Source organism: Aythya ferina, assembly GCF_964211825.1.
Source record: "Aythya ferina genome assembly, chromosome: 16".
Lineage (NCBI taxonomy): Eukaryota > Metazoa > Chordata > Aves > Anseriformes > Anatidae > Aythya > Aythya ferina.
The window spans coordinates 13,273,736-13,292,473 of NC_140315.1; the positions used below are offsets into that span (position 1 = coordinate 13,273,736).

An 18,738-nucleotide genomic window follows, 5' to 3' on the forward strand; every position below is an offset into this window, starting at 1 on the left:
GCTCTTGCTTTTTCCAGCTCTGATTATTTTTTTTTTTTAGGGTTTGGACAAAAACCAAGATCTGCTTGACGTGCATGCACAATGTTTACAGCAGAGCTGGACAGCTGAATGAAGTCAGCTGAGGACTTGGGCATACGAAATGGGTGTAAGGGAGCGCTGGCTGGTGTCTTCAACTGGAGGTGGTCGTAATCTGCTGCTGGGTGGGTTTTTCCCCATCATAAAAGTGCTGGCTTGTTCTGGGTCAGATTGACAGCTTTGCTTTATCCCAGCATCCAGTGAACATTTCCATGTTGGGCTGCTTGTCAGGGGCTAGGTATGAAGTGGGTTTTGAGAGAAATTCCGGAGCGGTCCCTGGGGACAGCATCCCCGCAGCTTTCTGGGAGCCCATTAAAGTTTTTGTCTTAATCGACGGGGTGTTCGGGGAACTGCTCCTGGTGGGAACTGGAAAACCAGGCGGCTGTGGAGAGCAGGAGCTGGGAGGAACTGGTGAGCAGCGAGCCTTCAGCTGAGCGGAGAGGCTTGGGTTTGGTTCCCAGCTCGGTGAGGCAGGACCTCGACCTTCCCACCGCTCCGTGTCAGCCGCTTACGTGCGAAAGGACAATGGCAATTTCAGAGGTTTCAAAGCATTTTAAAGTGTAACTATCACGGCCTTTATAGGGGCGGTACAGTGGCATTTCTATAAGCTTAAGGCTTTAGGATAACGTGCATTGAATTCCCTGGGCTGGCTCCCAGCCGTGGGGCTCCCATCCTTCCCATCAGAGGCAGGACGGGAGGTGTGGGGGTGAAGGGGGCCGGCCCCGAGACCGCTCTGAAGAACCAGCACTGCTGCAGACCTGCTGCTGGGCTTCCCCCAGCCCTGGGGGAGGTCCATGAGCCCGTTTCCCATACAGAAACAGGACACACAAAAAAAAAAAGCAACACCCAGTTCCCCAAGGCATCAATAACGCGCCCCCACTGAGCCACCGCAGCCGAGGTGGGGAGGAAGAGGAGGATGAGGATGAGGATGAGGATGCGCAGAGCCCGCTGCAGCCTCGCCACGACTCCAACCTGTTGCTCTGCGGCAAGCCGGGCGCGCTGACAGCCCTCGCCTGGCTTGGGCTGCTGGCGGGGCGTCGGGGGAGCGGCTGATTGTGGGGGAACAGATGTGCCGTGCGCTGCTGCCGCGTGCCGGCTCTGTGCCGCTGCGCCCAGCACCAGGTGCAGCCATTGTTCCGGCTGGTCCCTATTCAGCCGCCCTCGTCTGCTGCGCCCCGCTCGCTCCCTCATTGTTTCCCGAGGAAATTAGCATTAAAAACCCATCCGAAACCCCCATGTCCCTCAACTGCAGGTGACTGTTATTGGCCCCAGCTGCCACCCTCGTGCTTGATTACTTCCATATGGGGTTGTGGCAAGAAGTAGGATCCACTTATTGATTTTTTTTTCCCTTTTTTTTTTATTCCCCCCACCCCACACACACTTCACTCCCGAAGAACAATGCCCTGAAATCTATTAAGCCCCCGATAGGCTCTGCATCCCAGGCACTGTTACAACTGCGATGAACATTTTACAAGGAGAGCTAATTACACCCTGCCCCTGCCTCCTTCCTTTCTTCAGCCCCCACCCCATAAATGTAAAATAGCCAGAGGGCAAGTGGCAGTAAATTAAATCTTTGCAGTGTCCTGAGAGGAGGTCCCTGGCTAGCAGGAAAAAGTCTGATGGTTTGCAGTGTTTGGTGTTGGGTTTTGTTTGCTTTTTTTTGTAATCAGAAAATGGGAAACCCGTCTGCCTGGCATGCTTCTATGCCACACCTATAAAACAAACGAGCAGATCCCAACGTGGGTCTGGATAGAGAAGGAAAAAAACAAACAGGTTGGTTGTTAATTTGTTCGTGTTATCAAACGTTGAGAGGAGCTGAAGGGAAACCACACGCAAATCGAGGCTGCCAGATTCTGGGAGCAGGATTGTTTTCCCCCTGTACAGGCTGCACGGGACCCAAACCCCGAATCTCTTCTGGGTTTCTCGCTCCAGAGCAGCAATGGGGCAGCCCGGTGGTTCCTAGCTGAAAGCAGGACAGTCCAGAAGGAGGACGGGTGGATTGTGTGCTCCTACGGAGGAGTTTTGGGTGTCCCGTGGGCTGCGCTGGGTCTCCCAGGAGGAGTTTGTTGAAGCTGCAGCATCGCAGCTGATGGCTCCTGGCTGAGCAGCTCGCTGGGGGCTGATGTTCTCCAGAGCACCCGGACGAGCTGTTGGGTGCGCTGCCAGGAGCTCAGCGGGCTGGCTGGAGAAGAAATCCCTTCCGCACCCCGTGAGCCTCAGCCATCGCAGCCTGAGAGGCTGTTTTGTAGAGGATCGGTGAGTTTAACAACCCTTGCCTTTGCCTTCTTGGAGTGCCCCAGCAGCCACCTCCCTGAGGGTCTGCATTGTTCCTTGCTGCTGATGCCCTGGGCAGCTCGTGCCCCTGCACTGCTGACACCCATAAATGTATCTGAATCTGCCCAGAGAAGACCATAGATGTTCTCTTCTGTCCTTAGAGCAACCTGTTAAGAACTGGTAACTGTCCAGATTGAAGCAAAACTAAGGAAAATTGTTACGGACTATTTTTACTTTCCTTCTTATTTTTTTTTTTCCAGGTTATGCTCAGTCTTTAGAACTCCCTTCCAGTGGAGGAACTGTAGTAGGATGCTTGGGTCGGTCGGTCTCTGGCCTTGCTTTCTTCCCAAGTCTGAGAAGGGAATTCCCATTTTCCCCCAGCTGCTCACTGGAAGGTGTGTTAAAAACAGAGAAGCCTTTTTGTTCAGATAACGCAGCATCTGTGGGCAAAGCATCCCTCTTGCTAGGCTGGAAGATGCTGAGGCAAGTGGTTATTTGTGTCCGTGTCTTTGGGAACAGCCGGGGCTTGGCTGGTTGACCTCACGAGTAGGAGTGCGAAGTTTCCTACAGGCAAGGACCAGGCTTGTCCGGAGGCTGTGTGTCTCCCGTAGGTTCCTTGGTGTTTGTCCAGCTGCCCTCCACCCCGAGGAGCACCCTGCCTTGATGGGGGACTCCACCGCTGTGGTTCGTGAGAAGGACTCAGAATAAAACTCGGGTTGGCACCTGAGGAGAGGGGTTTTACAGTCGGATCACCTGCTGCACGTGCCTCCTCCCTGACGCAGCCCCACCCTGGCCGAGCTGCCCAGCGCGGGGCAGGTTGTGCACATCTGGCAGTGGGCTTGTAAAAAAGAAAACAAAAACAACAAAAAAGCCCCTTAAGGTGAGTCGCCAGGTGATGGGGTCAGCAGGATGGATGGAGCCAGTAAAGCAACCACACGCAGTATCCTGAGCAATTTTCCTCAGACTTGTTTTAAACCCTTCAAAGTCAAATCTCAAACTTAGGGGGTTTCTTCTCCCTAATTAAATTAACAGGCCATATGGTGTTTACTGTGAATGCCTGCAATATGGAAGGAGCTACCTCCTGGATCACTTTCTTTTTCAGAAGAAGCTGCTTTACCTGATGTCGCTGTTCTGAAATGTTCTTTTCAGCAGCGGGTGAGATGGGTTATTTCAGCCGCCGCCGCTGGTGTCACCTTCTGGTCTGGGAGATGAGCTGTGCCGTAACCTTCTCTGTGCCTGCAGCCTCTTTGTCTTCTCCCAGCGTATGTAATGCTGTTGTGCTGCCCGGTGGCAGCATGCACAGGTCAGGGTTGGTTTTTCAGGCGTTTTCACATGATTGCTTTCTTGATCTTGGAGCTGAGGAGCATAGAAAACACCTCAAGGTGAGGGTTTGGGGGTGTTTTGTTAACAACTACTACTACTTTTGTATCAAGGGAAACGTTACCATCTCAGGAGTATGTGAAACAGAAAGTTTTGGAGTTATGTTCTTTATTAACGGAGTGCTTAAAAACAGTACTTTGCTTGAGCTGCTTTTATCTTTGCATGAAATCTGGAGGAGGAAATTAAGACGTTGGGGAAGTAAATCACCAGCTTGTTACTGGGCCCTTGTATTTAGGTGAATGGCAAAGTGGGGGAGGCATCTCCAACCCTCCAGGAGAAATGAAGGAACAAAAGCTTGGATTTGCTGTCTGTATTCAGCTACTTTAAGTCATTTAGTAGGGTTTGGGGGAAGCGTAATTCTTCCGTGCGTGTGGCGTTTGCCGTTGGCTCATCCTGCGTCTCTGCAGCGTTGGAAGTGAACCTTGCTCTGCAATCTTAACTTGTTGGTAGATCTCTTTCGCAGGGGCTCGGTGCTGGCGGCAGGGCTGGGTTACCCTTCATCTTCAGCCAGGCTCGGTGTGCGCTGGGCTGTGTGGGCTCCCGGGGGCAGCCACGTTTCCGTCCGCTGAAAACACGGAGCTGCAGTAGCATATTCCCTGTAACGTATGCTCAAAGGGTGTTTCTGTGCAGAAGAGTCTCTCTAAAGATAGCATCATGAAGTTCTGTGTTGTCAACCAGGGACACTTGATCTAAAAAACAACATTTGATACACAGACAAGGTTTGCAAGTGCCATCTGGATTCTGGGAGATGAGCTGGGTTGTGTCTGTTTTGCATAAACTCACCAGGAGAAAAAAAAAAAAAAGTACTTGTAGGCAGATTAATTCTTTGGGATCACCTGAGCAGGACTGTTTATTCCACGCAAATGCCCTCGGTGACATCGGACACCGGTGTAATCCCATACCGCCGGGCAGCGTGTGCTGGTTGTGCATCCTTGGGGTGCTGGAAATAGTCGTGGCGCTCAGTGCTGCGCAGTGCTCGGCCCTGCCCGAGTGCGGGACTGAAACCCAGGTGCAATCTATTTAAATGCTTTTGAGCCTGTGATATTTTCATCTGTTCTCCAGCCCGCTGCAGGACAGGACCCAAAAACAATGCAGAGCCCTACAGAAACGGCTGGATTTTTAGGGAGATGGGGGTGCAGGGCACGCAGATGCCTGTCCCCAGAAGTACACCAGCGCCCCGGCAGAAACCCAGAGAGCATCAGGCGCAGCCCTGGGCTGAGCAGCGGCGCCTGCATGTAGGTATAAAACATATTCTACTTCAGGGCCTGTTTTGTGACTTTCTAGTTCTCCTCTCATATGCAAATGTCATTTGCCTAATGGGCTGGTGAGTGTAATTGAAAGGCAGCCTGCACTTGCACCATAGTGAAAAGTCTCACCTGTGCCCAGGCACAGATGGGGCCCTGCCTGGCTGCTGCATCATTAGAGGGAATTTATAGGCACCGTGTCACAGGCCTTGCTGTGACTGGGGGGAGGATAGTTGTTTAAAACAAACTTGCTTTTTATGTTTCTCGTTTTTTTTTTTCCACTTGTTGGTGTGTGGGGTGCCGTCTCTTTCCTCGTCTGCAGTTGTGGTGGTCACGCTTCTTGTTTAACCTCTGTCACCAGGTGACAGCGAGCAGCTCACTGCTGACTCGTTTGTGGCAGACCCAGGAGCTTGAAGCCCTTTCTGTGCTGTGTGTAGGATGATGATTTGGAAACAAGTGCATCAGCAGCCACCCCGTGTACGTCCCTGTCCCCTGGGAGCTGGGCCGAGCCCACCCCTTCGCTCCATCCCTTGAGGAGCTCTGGAGCCCCGAGGGCTGTCCGTGGGACACCTCTGCCTGCACCAATCATGCCTGTGTGGTGTCCGTCTGCTTGTGTGGGGCTTTGGCTCCAAAAGGCCTTACAGGCCCGTAGGTGCCCACCCACACCATCTCTCTTGGATGCCTTTAAAATCCGCCCCCCGTGCCTTGCTGCCAGGGCCCAGCGCGACAGGGTTATGGCTGGGTGCAGGGCGAAGGGAAGAGTGATTTGGGTGGGGATGTGAGGAGATTTTCTCACAAATATCTTCTTGGCTTGGATCCCGTGCCTGTCGTTGATCAGGAGTGTTTGTGGGGCTGCAGGTACCGTGCTCAGCACCCGAGGGGATGAGGCACTTCAGGGAAAGGGGCAGAGCCCCGGCTGGCCAGGTCCTGCCTGCGGCCCTCCCCTGGGACTTGGGCACCTGCACGAAATTGTTAATGCCAGGGGTGGAAATGACTTCTGCCCCCCTCCAGCATGCTGCAGGCCTCTGGTGTCATGGAGACCTGGTTTTAAGTCCCATTTAGTGGAGTGTCAGCCCTGGGGCTGGTTGGCAGTGCCTGAGCTCCTGCTCCTCAGCCCTGTGGGGCCCTGCGATGGGACCGAGCAGCCCATCGGAGTCATCCTCCAGGGACCCAAGGGGGCTCCTCCAGCCGTTTTTCCTTTGTCTTTATGTGGCTGCTCCTTCTGGGCAGAGTTTGGATGTTTTTTCTTCTTCTGGCAAAGAAGACCTTTGTTTTCACCTGACCACGATGAGCTTCAGGACTTGCACCTGCCCTGCTCTGTGCTTCACAAATGGGTTGGCTTTTTCTAGTTTAATTGAGGCTTTTGGTAATAGCTTCAGGCGGCCTTGGTATTACCTTTGCCTCTCTGTGGTCTAGCAGATTGGTACAGATGGTGGTCTTCTGCCTTGAGATCTTCTCACTTCTTAAAGAAGTGCTTGTGCTTTTTTACTTGGTGTTATTGGTGTGCTGCTTGGGGTGCTGGTATTTCTGGGTCTGCCTCATAGGCGTGGACCTTTTTTATCTTAGTTCCTCTATTGTTCAGTCTGAGTATTTCCTACTCATCAGACACCCTCACCCCTTAGACACCAGACCTGCTGGAGCCATTCTCGTTAGCTTCAGGTCCCTGCATGCTCAGTGGCATCTGTGATGCCTCAAGAAATCCAGGTTTGCTCAGTGCTAGCTATTTTTGCAGTCAGTGGTGGTTTTTTAGGTTGATTTATAATGATGGGAACCAAATCACTGAGCAGTAGAGCTTGGGAGAAGGAGAAAGGGAAGAGGAATGCAACCCTGAATCATTGTTTTGAAGCTTCTGACTTAAACAATCCTCCTGTGGATCTTTTGATCATTAGGCTAAAAAATCTGAAATCTTCAATTACTCGATGACTTTAAGAAGAGTTGGTTGTGGCTTTCGATCCATCCTCTTATTTTAAAGAAACCCTGCCCTCAGCAGCTTTCTCCCAGCCCAGGCCCTGCAGGGGCATGCCCTGCAGCGTGCTGCCCCTGGCGCTGCCCAGCTGGTGCCCACGTTGCCCATCCTTGAGGTGTTTTAGCTGTCCCTCCTGGTTCAGCTGCGCTTGGAAGTGCAGCTGAAAACCTGCAGTTTTGCTCCCTAAAGCTATCCTAGTTATGAGCGACTTCCCTCCTGGTGTGCTGGAAGTCGGAGGGGGATTTAGGTGGCAGTCTGCAGCCAGGAGCATCGGGGCTGCACCATGAGGATTTGCTATGCTGGACACATTGGTCAGAAAGATCCTCTTAAGGGTGGGTGGGAGCTTCTGCAGAAACAGAACAGCCTCGTGCCGGTGCATGGGCTGCCTGCTTCTCTGCTTCAACCCCTGCAAAGCAGGCACAGGCTTGCCAGGAACCCAGCGGCTCTGCAAACATCAGCTGGGACGGAGCACGGTGGCCACGTGTCATGATGCAGAGGCAAGTGGTTTGACCTCGATCTCTTTCATTTGAAACGGCAAGTCTGCAAGCGCGGAGGTTAACAATGCACCAGCAAATGAAATGGACCCTGCTTGACATGAGGTTTTCCCCAAAGGGAGCTTCCCGGATGACTGATCCTGGGCAGGCAAGGATTCATCACGTAGTGAGGAGAGAGGAACCGCTGGTGGGAAGCCCTTAAGCAAAAGGGCTCACTGCAGTGACCTAGAAACAGCATCTTTCTCAACATCTGCTAAATTTCTTACAGAATTGGCTAGAAAATCACTTTCTCTTCCACAACTTTATTTTTCCTACTCAAATTAAGATCTGGGGAATAAATGGGCAGTGAAAAAGTAGGGTCAGCAGCCTGGTAGCTCAGAGCAGACCATTGTGGCTTTTTTTCTGCTTCCAGCAATGAACCAAACTCGCAGGGTGGAGGCTGCAGGATCTGTCTGCAAGACAGATGAGCTGTCCGATGCTCCCTGCTACAGCCTGTGCATACCAGGCAAGGTGCTTGGGTTGGGAACATCACTCTCAGTGCTCACCCGAACGTTTTGCAGCAGCCCTGCACAAAGAAAGGGCTGCATCGGCGGCGAGCGCTGCTGCAGCGTCGTAGCCGAGGCCGGGATTTTGTTCAGCCTCCTAGGAACAGTGCTGCAAAATCACAGCCCTGCTGCTGCAGAAATGCTGCCTGAAGGTTCCCTTCCCTGGGCGCTGCCGACATTGTGCATGCCCTGCTCGTCGTGCCCGTGCCGGGGTGAGTCCGTCCTGCAGCTGGAGACGGCCTCCGTGCCACCGGCCCCACGCGGGCTGCTCCGTGGGCTGCTTCTCCTGCCGGGGCTGCTCCTCCAAGTCTGCACCAGCATCTCGTAATTTTCTGCAGCGAGCCCATATAAATCAGCGGATCCGTTTCTATTGACCATTAGGAGCTGTGGAGAGCCCCTCAGAGCTAATTAGTAATAAGAGGATGCCAATTAAATGCTGCTCCCTGGGCTATACTGTCACTTCTCCGATACTGCTGCGTTGAAGGGGAAGGTAACAAAATGGAGCTCAGCGCATATGTATTCCATCTGGGAAGCAGGAGAAGGGTGGAGCCGCTTGTTAAATGGCAAGCAGTCCAAGTTTTAAAAGGGTTTATGAGTGCTAGATAAAATCATATCCTAAATGCGGTCTCAAAGCCTTTGCAAAGGTAGAAAACATTTACAAAAGTTTGAGCTTGCTTTAGTGACTGTTCTCCTTTTCGGGTCACCCATTTACAGGTATGGAAGTTGTATCTTTATCTAGTCTGTAGTGTTTTATGTAAGCAGGAAGAAAAAACATTTCCACACTGCAGATTATAGCGCAAAGGTGTTCGATAGAACCTAGGGGAATCCTCATAACAAATGAGTTTCATTTACCTTCAGCAGATCTTAGCCCAGCTTTGTTCTAAAAGCAGTACTTGCACAAGTTTTGAAGGCAGTCTCACCCATACCGAAGGTTTGGCTTTGTGAAACTCCAGTCCTACCTTAACAGACGGGAGGATGAAATTGATTTCGTGCTGTTAGTACCCTGTGCAGCAGGCTGGCTTCTCCAGAGAGGGCTTGTGCTGAAAGCCTGCTAAAACTGGTGGGCATTGAATAGGTACCAAAAACTAGGCCGCTAATTAGGAGTAAGAAGAGCTTTGGGGTTGTTCTAAATGGGTACCTCTGTAACCAAGACGTGCTCCTGAGGAGCATGGAGGAGGGGGAGGAAGGTTGCAAGACTCCAGTGTTGTGCTGGGGGCTTTGGCCTTGAGGCACAGAGGCCGCCTTGCACACAAAACGGAGGCTGGAAAGAGCAGGCCTTTGGGGACAAGCCCTTAAAGCCAACTTCTGTAATGCCCTCATGCCAAAAGATTGGCAGAGATGGTAGAAGTGCTCTATGTCACCCCTGTAAAGTGCAGATAACTCAATTCCTGCTTTCGCTGTGCACAGCGTTGGCTATAAGTGAAACTCGGCCTCTTTGTTCCAGACGCGACCTTTCTGTGTATGAACCAGTCCCACAAAATGGTCATTTCAAAAACACAAAACCTGACACCAAGCTGTTGCTCCGAGACTCTTTCTAAGTCGTATCCCTTTTGTACTTGTTGTGTCTGGGCTCCGCCGGGCTCGGGAGCTGTTAATCTTCCTCGTGTTTTCTTCCCCGTGGCAAACGAGAGGCAGATGTTCCCATCTGGAGAGCTCCGCGCCCAAACGCAGCCGGGGTGCTGGGAGGGCCGTGTGGCGGGCAGGGACTTTTGGGGACTAATTCATCCCTGGTTGTCAGAATTGTCTGGCTGGTTAGTTTAATTAGTCTCATTAGTTGCTTGGACATTGGTCAAATGCAGTTGGCCCTGATGAGGCCCTGGTTATAACCCGGCCGGGTGGGCTGAGCCGTGCCGGGGGTGGCTGGGGGGGAGTGCTCTCCTGATCCCCACAGCGCTTTCCTTTCCACCTTGAAGGCTAAATCCTGGCTGCTGCCTTGGTTTTGGTGCCAGGGAGCTGAAGCTCGGAGCCAGCTCCTGATATCCAAGTCCCCGAATGTGTTTGCTGGGTGTGAGCCGTGCAGGGAGGGCAGGGATGGAGACGGCTTCTTGGTAAGCAGCCCCAGCTCCTGGGAGGCTGCTGAGCCAGGTGTAGGTGGCTGTGCGGCCAGCTTTCACCATCTTAGTACCTACTCATAGGATCATAGACTCGTTTAGCTTGGAGAAGACCCTTAAGATCACAAAACCAACCATCAACCTGCCAACACTGCCAAGTCTGCTGCTAAATCATGTCCCTGAGCAACATGTCCACTTGTTCCTTGGTGTGGGGGTACCATGCTGGTTTATTTCCTTGCACAAGCAAGGCTATGAGAATTTGGGGGCCCCTGACCAAGCCTGTGGGGGATTTTAGATGCGATAATAGCTCGTGGGGTGGATTTCTGCAGCCCTTGGTTTGCACCACTGGCTCCGGTATGGATCCATCTCGTCTGGCTGGGAGCAGAGCAGAGGAGAATTGCTGCAAAGTCCAACTTGGGCTACTGATGAGTCTGTAGAGTCAGGAACATTAATAGGTTTTTATAAAAATCACTGAAGGGCAAGACAGATAACGATCTGCAGTCTGCCTTCAGGAATAAATTATTAATCTTATTTCCCTTATTAACTGCTTTCTGGACTGGTTGCGAACGATAAAATACTTTGCTCTTTCAAGTTCTCCTATCCAAGCTTCGTATTGAATTGAGATTTAAAGTGAAACAGCTGTGTGTGGGAGAGAAATAGATGGCAATGGAGCTACACGCGTTTATTTTTGATTTATAAAATGCCTGTCCCAGACTCAGCAGCTCCCTCCTGAGCGATGCGAGGCTCTCCTGCGAGGTGCCGAGTCCTCTCCACTCCCACAGCATCTCGCAGATCAGGAGCCTAGATGTGCTATAAACCCAAGCAAAACAGTGTAAAAATAGGCTGATGGCGTTGAGTGGAGGAAGTATCCCTGCAGCACCATAAGCTACCCGCTGCCACAGATGCTGTAGTATCGTCTTATACAACTCGGCGCGGGGGCAGGCGGACAGGAGCGAGTGGACTCGGCTGACCACCGTTGCCACCGACCCGTTTCATGCTCCTGTCCCCCAGGTCTGGCTGTACGTTCTCATTTATTGACCCAAGGAGACCTCTGGAAGCCACCCTAAATGCAGATAGATGTCAGTAGTCGTGTAGCAATGTAACCTCCTAACTCCAGACCTCTTCACTCTCTGTCTTCCCCCCCAGTGAGGACTTAGCCCACTCCTCCTCGTCTTCCTCGGGCTGCTGCATCAGCTGCCTCGTTTCTGATGCTTATTTTCTGCCTTTCCCATGCAGCACTTTCTGATGCAGTGATGCTGCAAAAAGATAAAATATTGGGTCTTTCCTAGGCGCCGTCATTTCATTTTGAGCTTTGGGGAGCTGCCTGGAAGCAGGTGATGGAGAGATTGCGATGGAGCAGCCGTAAGCAGCGTCTGCTAAAGTCTGAGTAGCGGCACTGTTGCTTTGCATGCAGATGAGAGGTTATCTGCAAGCCTTGGAGAGCCGCAAAGGTGCTCTGCAGATGGCTTAGAGCTGTCAAGGGGAGGGAAAGGCAACCTTAGAGCAGAGGGAAGATGTTAATAAAATTTAAATGTAATTCTTCCCATTTCTCAGTTCCTAAATGTGAAAAATATTAGCTTGGTGGAGACTGAAAACAGATGGTGAGCAGTTGGAGCAGATAAGCATGTTATTCAAAATAAACATTCGCCAAAGCTGGGGAGGTGGCGAACCATATTTCATTTCACCCTATTTACATTATCGGGTCAGGTTACACTGATGCTGCCTCTCGTTTGCATTCAGATTATCAACAGGGAACCCTGCAAAGCAAGCCTACTGCAGCAGGCCCTTGTAATCACAGACACGGTTGGGCTGGAAGGGAGGTTTTGGGGCCATTTCCCTGGCCTTTTCTCCCAGACAATATATTAGGTTCGTTAAAGGAACTCCCTTAGACCATCAGGGTCGTGCCAGCCACCGGAGAGGGCACCGGGGTCCTCAGCTTCCCTCTTGCAAATGGTCTCTGTTACCATTTAGACAAGCTTTGTGTTGCTTTATCCTAAACCTGTGACTTTTACCCATTTAAATGGGGGGAAAATGAGCCTCTGCTTCAACAGGCTGTTTCTAGAAGGGCTCGTCTGGCTGACCTGTAGGCATTTTGTAATTTATGCCTCTAGTCCGAGTGGTCATCTGAGGTGCTAGGGCCAGTGGAAACAGAGACACATCTAGAGCGTGGCTCATCTCACCTGCTCTGATGAATATTTTAGGATGGGCTGAGCTGCCCTTGCAGGTCTCTGCCTTTCGGTGGGCTCCAGAAGGTGCCTGCGTGGCCGGCTCTGAGCGAGCACCCGCGTGCCCCACGGCTCTGTCCTGCCAGACCTGACCTTGGGCTCTGCTCCGGGACAGCAGCCGGGGAGGCAGGTCTGAACCTGGGGATCTTCACTTTGAGTGGCTCTTCAGGGTGGCTCTTCAGGTTTGGGGCACATTCTGCCTATTCTGTATGAAAGGTGAAAACATTTGCTCCAGTTAAACCTCTCAAAGTCTCGTTTTGTGACTGCTCTCTCCACCCTGCAAGCTGCAGAAGCAAAAAGCTGGCTGTGCGGCACCGTGTCCTATTCACTGTGCTTCTTCCTTACTTCTTCCAACGCGTTTCATGTTTTGACTTCTACAGAAAGCTGGAGCACGCTAAGCTAGAGTGCCTGCACCCACCGAATGGCTTTGTGAGAAACAGTTCAGGCTCCGTGCAGCTTTTGGCAGGAGGAGCCACAGCATCGGTGCCAGCGCAGGCAGGTTCCTCCTGCCTGCTGAGCCGGCGACAGAGAGCCAAGGGGATCCTACACCTGCATCAAAAACACCTGGAGATACCAGTGTCTGTGCTGGGTGTGCCCCCCAAACGCTCAGCCACTGGCTTAAATGGCTTTCCTGTGAAGGAGGAGGAAAGGCTTTACCCTCCTGAGCTGGCAGCAGGGGTACGAGCCAGCACATACAGCCTGTGCTCACACGGGGTAGCTGTATGGTGGTGGTTGTGCCCCTATAAACGTTATTATGTAAATTGGTATAAAGCTCTCCGTTCTCTGCATCATATCGGTGGCTGTCTCTCTTCCTGTGCCCTTTGCTCTCTGCAAGCTCGGGGCTCAGCTGCTGCCACCAGATGAAGGGTTCTGCTTTTGCATCGCTCTGCAGAGCCGAGAGCAGAGCGCCGGGCTGTCCGCCTGCCTCCTCGGGCTCCTCCTGGTCCTGCTTTGCTGGGAAGGTAACGCGGCATTTTTCTTTCTTTTCTTTACTTAGTTTGCTCTCTAATTGCTAAAGGCACTTAAGAATTAATTCCAGTTCCAGAGTATTTGAGATGGTCCCTAACGCGTGACTATTTTTACTCGTGCCTTTTTCCTTTTCTCCAACCCGCAAGCACGAGGAGATTAATAAAGCGGCTTCTTTATACAGTTTACAATGGGAGCAAATGCTAGCCATTCTTCTGAGGTTACCTATCATAGCAACACTCTCTTTATACTAAACACGACAGCCAGAAGACTTCTTTAAAGAAAATAAACCCAATGAAATCTGTCTGGGTGTTCAGGCTGCCTGCTCCAAGGCATGTCCCTGCATCGTACAGCTCAAGCCTTGGTGAGCGAGGAGCGGGGCTTCTCCCCGAGCACCCCTCGGAGCCCCGGATTTTCCCCTGACGGGTGCAGCTTGGCTCTTCCTTTCTCCACGCAGGGGACCTCGTGGTCTCTGGTACACCTGGGTCCGTAACTGGGACGCAGTATGTAGGGCACGCAGCATAAACTGAAATATGCCTACAGCTGTCCCCGAGCCAGCCAGAAGCTTTGCAGCATCTGAAATCTGGAACTCCGATCGCTGTGAAATCTGCTCTTCAGACTTCATCAGCTTTTTGAGAATATGAAATTCTCGCACCAAGCCAAGACTAAAACAGCATCTCCGTGCTCGGGTTTTGCTTTGCTCCAAGTGAATCATCTCCCCATGTGGAGCTCCAGCACCCGCCCCGTGTGGCCGCGGCGCTTTGTCCTCTCCCCAGGTTGACATTTGCTGTTTCTGGGCGCCAAGTTAGCGCGTGGCGCTGCGAAGTCTTGGCAGCTCGATGGCACAAGCGTCGTGCCATAAACACATCCAATCTGTGTCCTGCAGGCTCTGTTGGAAAAATAACGACACAACATTTGTAAATGTTTCAAAAGGAGATGCCATGAGAGCAAACCTTCCAGCCCAGTCTCCTTTGGCAGGGGCAGCGGCTGTGAGGAGCCCGGGGTGGCTGTGCGTCCAGCACCAAGGTCTCGGTTGGGGTTGGAAGGAAGCCTTTTTGATGGAGAACCCATCAACATTTCCAGTGTAGGCAGATGTCCTGAGACTCGGAGTATTTGGTCATGGACACATCTTGGTGGTGTGACCCAAAGAGCCCCGGTGGCACTGAAGCACAATTTCAGGTGGCTGACGTGCTGGTGGGACCTGCAGGCGTTTTGAGGAGCTTCTCAGCATCCTCTGTGCATCTGGATGTTGCCGTTGGTGAGCGAGTAAATATATCCAAACGCTGAAATGGGGAAGGAGGAGTGGGGGAAGGCGCCGTGCCTCCAGGGACAGACCCGCTGGCTCGTCTGTAGCCCCGGGTCAGCGGGAGGCTGACTCCAGCCCTCGCTCACGGTCTGCTTTGCTCACGTGACTCTCGTTAAATGGATGTGTTTGGACTAAAAATCGGGAGTTTTAGAAAGATGGTTTTTATCTGCGTTTATAGATGCCCCGGGTCATTAGCAGGAAGCTTTTAAATTTCACAGCCCTGGTTGCTGCTCGCCTGTCTGTCAGCGCGCCTGGAAGAGGAGCTGTTGGCTCCTCCCGGGGCTCGGGTTCGGAGCCTCGTGCAGTAAACCCCTCGTGACGGGGTTTATTTCGGGGGAATAAACTCCATCTGACTTCCCCCGCCCCTGCTGCAAATTAACTTAATTAGCTCTGCTTTCTTTGCGGGTGCTCCGGCGCCGTATTTAATGTGCCCTAGGACTGCGTTAGGAGGAAGGAGTTCTCCTGAAGGATTGGGCTCTTCCCCGATGGAGCAAGCGAACTCAGGCCAGGCTCTGACTCTTTGGCTCTCCTGCTCCATTTGCTTAGGGTGGGAGGAACGAAGGGGGTTGTTTCCTCCTGCCCTTGCCGTGAAGCTGCCCGCTGGGGTGTTACCTGTGAGCACAAACACTGGCGGTCTTCCTGCGGCAGTGTGGTGTTAGTTGTACTAATGCTGTGTTTGTGCACGAGTGTGGCCGGGCACACCAGTGCCAAACCACGTGTGAGTGGGACCAAACGCCCTGGAATAATTGGCAGTATGGTGTTAGTATCGGTCTTACATTACTGTGTTAAAATTGACTGTAGTTTCCCGTGATTTTTGTATCTCTCTGCTTTGTTCACGGTTGCAAAGCCCAGCAAATGCTGTTTCTGGAAGGCAGGCTGAAGCGAAGACACAAACCTGCTACCGTGGCAGCACCACGAGCACGGGTTTCACCACGATTCCAGCCCCACCACCCCAGTCACTCCAGCTGTGCTGAAGTGGCAGAAAACACGGGGCCTCAGCATCCAGCCAGCACTGCCCCTGCCTCCCCCAGACAGCCCTGCAACCAGAAAAAAAACACGAGGAATAACAAACTGAATTTGTTACCTCGCTGGCTTTAGCAGGGACGTGCCCTAGGGGAAATAAAGCAGCCAGCTCGCGCAGGGCACGCGGGGGCAAGGCAGGTGCTGGTGCCTCGCCGAGAGGATTCTTGGCCAGTGGCTGCCTGCAGAGGGCTCGTGCCACGGCTGCACTCCCGGAGGCGGCAGCTTCGTTGTCAGGAGCAGGTTTGGTGCTGGTGTTCTCTACCTGCTCAACGCTTCTCTTTATGGGAACGCAGTGTTTAATAGGAGCTGCCCGAATTTGAGAGCTGGTTTTCTTACAGCTGGTAGGTATTTGTAGGAACAGCGGTGCTGTGTGGCAGGGGTGTGTTTCCATGCCACCAGCAGGTGATTACAGCACGCAGTCTCTCTATCAGCAGCTTGAAGAGGCATCACCTGCCCTTAATTACAGGAGCCAGCTGTCCCAGGCACAGGCCAGGACGGTGGCTGCCCTGCGTTGGTTTTTCCAACGGTGGATTTGGAAGCACTCTCTTTCAGCAGGCGATGCGGGCTGTGCAAGGGGCAGGAGCCCCAGGCAGATGCTAGGAACGACCAGCACCCGTTCGGCAGGGGCATCGCGCAGCGGGGAGCTCGCCAGCTGAGCTGCACGTGGTGGAGGAGACCCGGGCAGAAGAGCCCTGCCTGGCAGGGAGGGGGCACGCACGTGTCGCTCTGCTGCCTGCCTCCATCCCTGCAACACGCTGCGAGCTCCTCTGGCAGCGTGCTGAGCAGCGACGTTCGCTTTCCTGGGAGCACAAACCCATTTTGCAGGTCCAGATGTCTCTGCTTACCAACAGCAGTCGAAGAAAATTGCTCCATTTCGCTCTCTGCGAGCATCAAAACCTCACGGTTTCATCTCTTCTTGGCTGGATCGAAGGGGAGCTCTCCCGCTGGACTCCCGCCGGCCCCGCTGCTCGCCAGTGCCGGGTGCTGATGGGTGCACCACATCGAGCTGCTCCTCTGGGCCCTTGGCTCCATCACCCAAAAAGCAGGTGGCCCGAAGCGTGCACACAAGGGGAAGAAAGGAAAGGGAAAGACAACTGGCAGCCCCCTCCCTCCCCACACCGCCCCCAAACCAGGGCACAGATGGACATGCTGGAAACCTGTCAACGTTTTTGTGAAGGGCATGCTGGAACGCAGTCACAACTCATTAGTGAGCTAATCAAACGAGACAGGCGTCGCTCGGAGGAGCAGAAAGTGGTCAGCGCGTTGCCGAAGGGATGGCTCGCGTCGGGTGGCCCCGCGCTGCTCAGCTGAGGTTGCGGTGCCCAGTGCCTCCTGGGGAGGTTTGGGCTGCTCTTCGGAGATGCTCAGGCTTCTTTTATAGTGTCAGAAGTATTTTCCTGTCTGGATTTAAAAACAAAACAAAATAAGGCTTGCATTAGCACCTATTTCTGTCTTGTTTCCTTCCAAGGATGAGTTTGGAGCCTGATGCTGGAGCGAGGAGCACAGCCACCACGTCCAGCTGAGCTGTGTTAGAGAGAGAGAGACCCCACACAGGAGAGCGGCTGCAGATGCCTTGTGTTGAGTTGTTTTCAAGACACTTTGACAATTTCGGTAGCTTGCTGGCGTGGATGCCACCCTCCTCGCGGCTCGGACCTGGCAGAGGTTTTGGAGAAGTCACCTCGGGGCCAGGCGCAGCGGACACGGGGCGGTGCGCGCTGCCTGGGCACCCGGCCTTCGGCAGCAGGCGGGAGGCGAAGGGCAGGGGCCGTGGTTTCAGCTGGGGCTGGCGCTGCCTCCAGGCACCCGTGCGCTTCCTTGTGGGCCAGGAACTGCGTCGCCGCGCGGGCTCGCTCATGCGTGCGTGTGCGGCCGCGTCTGTGCAGCGCGGGGAGGCTGCGCTCGGCATTCACGAGGGAGAGAAGGGGCAGAAACGCTCAATTTGTGAGTTTGCTTTTAAAAACCAAACGTGCAACCAACCCGTGAGCCATCATGGGCGTACCTGGGAGTACCGAGGGGATTTAAAGGACGAGGGGAAGCAAAGCAAACAGGAAAATGTTTGTGGAAGCGTTTTTGGGCTCGAGGGGTGAGGAAAGTATGGTTGAGAGACTTTGATGGTGAACATCAGCATCCCGAGCCTGTGTGTCAGGGTCTTGGGGTGCCCACTGCACCCCAGGTGTGTGGCCACCTGCACAGGTCCATGCCCTGCCCCTGTCTCCGTGCAGAGCAGCCGGGCAGGCTTGTGTGACCCTCTTCCAATCTTCACCACCACAGCTCTGCTTCGCGAGCTCGGCAGGGAAATCCTCGTCTGTGACTGTCAATAACATTACCACATTCTCTTTGTACAGTTGCTGGTGAGAAGAGGGTGCCAGTGATGCCCGGATCGCCCGTGGAAGTGAAGATTCAGTCCAGATCCTCTCCTCCCAACATGCCGCCGCTGCCCCCCGTCAACCCCGGCGGCCCCCGGCCCGTGTCCTTCACCCCAGCTGCACGTAAGACGCCAGTAACACTGCTTGTCCACGAGACTAAATCCAGCGAGGAGGGAACTTGGCTTGTAGAAGTCACTGGTGGGGTTTCAGCTGCTTGCCAGGGCCGCTGGCCAGCATGGCGAGCATTGGCAGTGCCGTGTGGTGGTAATGGAGCGAGGGCTGGGGGCATCCCGCTGCTTCACTGCTTACACAGGACGTGTGATGGGGTCTGTAATGTTCCCCCAGCACCTGCCAGCTCCTCCCTTGGCCCCAGTGCTGCTGCAGTTGCTTCAAGTCACTCTCCTTGCAGGTACAGCCCTGATTTCTGCAGTAAACTCCTTAAGAAATTGAAGTCTTTTATCAGGTTGGCTTCAAAGGAGCCAAGAGCTGGGCTTTTCTCTGTATCTTTGGAGGAGTTAATTCCCACTCTGCTGTATCTTGCTTTGCAGACAGCATTTCTGCAGCTGAGATTAGAAAGTTTTCGTCTTTTAATTTCCCAGCCTCAGAAATTCCTTGCTGTCCGTCCAAATTCTCTTTTCTCCCTGCTTGCTTCATAATCTTTCCTAAGAAGCTGCAGTTCATCCTTGCCCTGCCCAGCTGCAGAGCAGCCTCATGCCAGCAGTTTCCTTCACCTAGTTTGTTGCTTGGAGGTGGCTTCCCCAAACAGCCTTTTCTCACACCCTAGAAAGAGCACAAGCTCTTTTTTCCCCCTTATGCAACATTT

The 18,738-nt window shown here is 53.2% G+C and overlaps 1 protein-coding gene across 6 annotated transcripts in view; it reads left to right on the top strand.

Moving 5' to 3' along the window:
* The window catches only part of CBFA2T2 (CBFA2/RUNX1 partner transcriptional co-repressor 2), a 59,661-nt gene that overhangs the window by 23,620 nt on the left and 17,303 nt on the right, over nt 1-18,738 (top strand). For 5 of the 6 annotated variants that reach the window (XM_084538465.1, XM_084538464.1, XM_084538469.1 and 2 more), the window contains one exon: nt 17,895-18,038. In XM_084538465.1, the coding sequence (XP_084394591.1) occupies nt 17,895-18,038 (144 nt within the window). Of the gene's footprint in view, nt 1-12,906; nt 12,933-13,089; nt 13,217-17,894; nt 18,039-18,738 lie in introns of those variants that run through there. The other variant, XM_084538466.1, reaches the window with a different exon arrangement.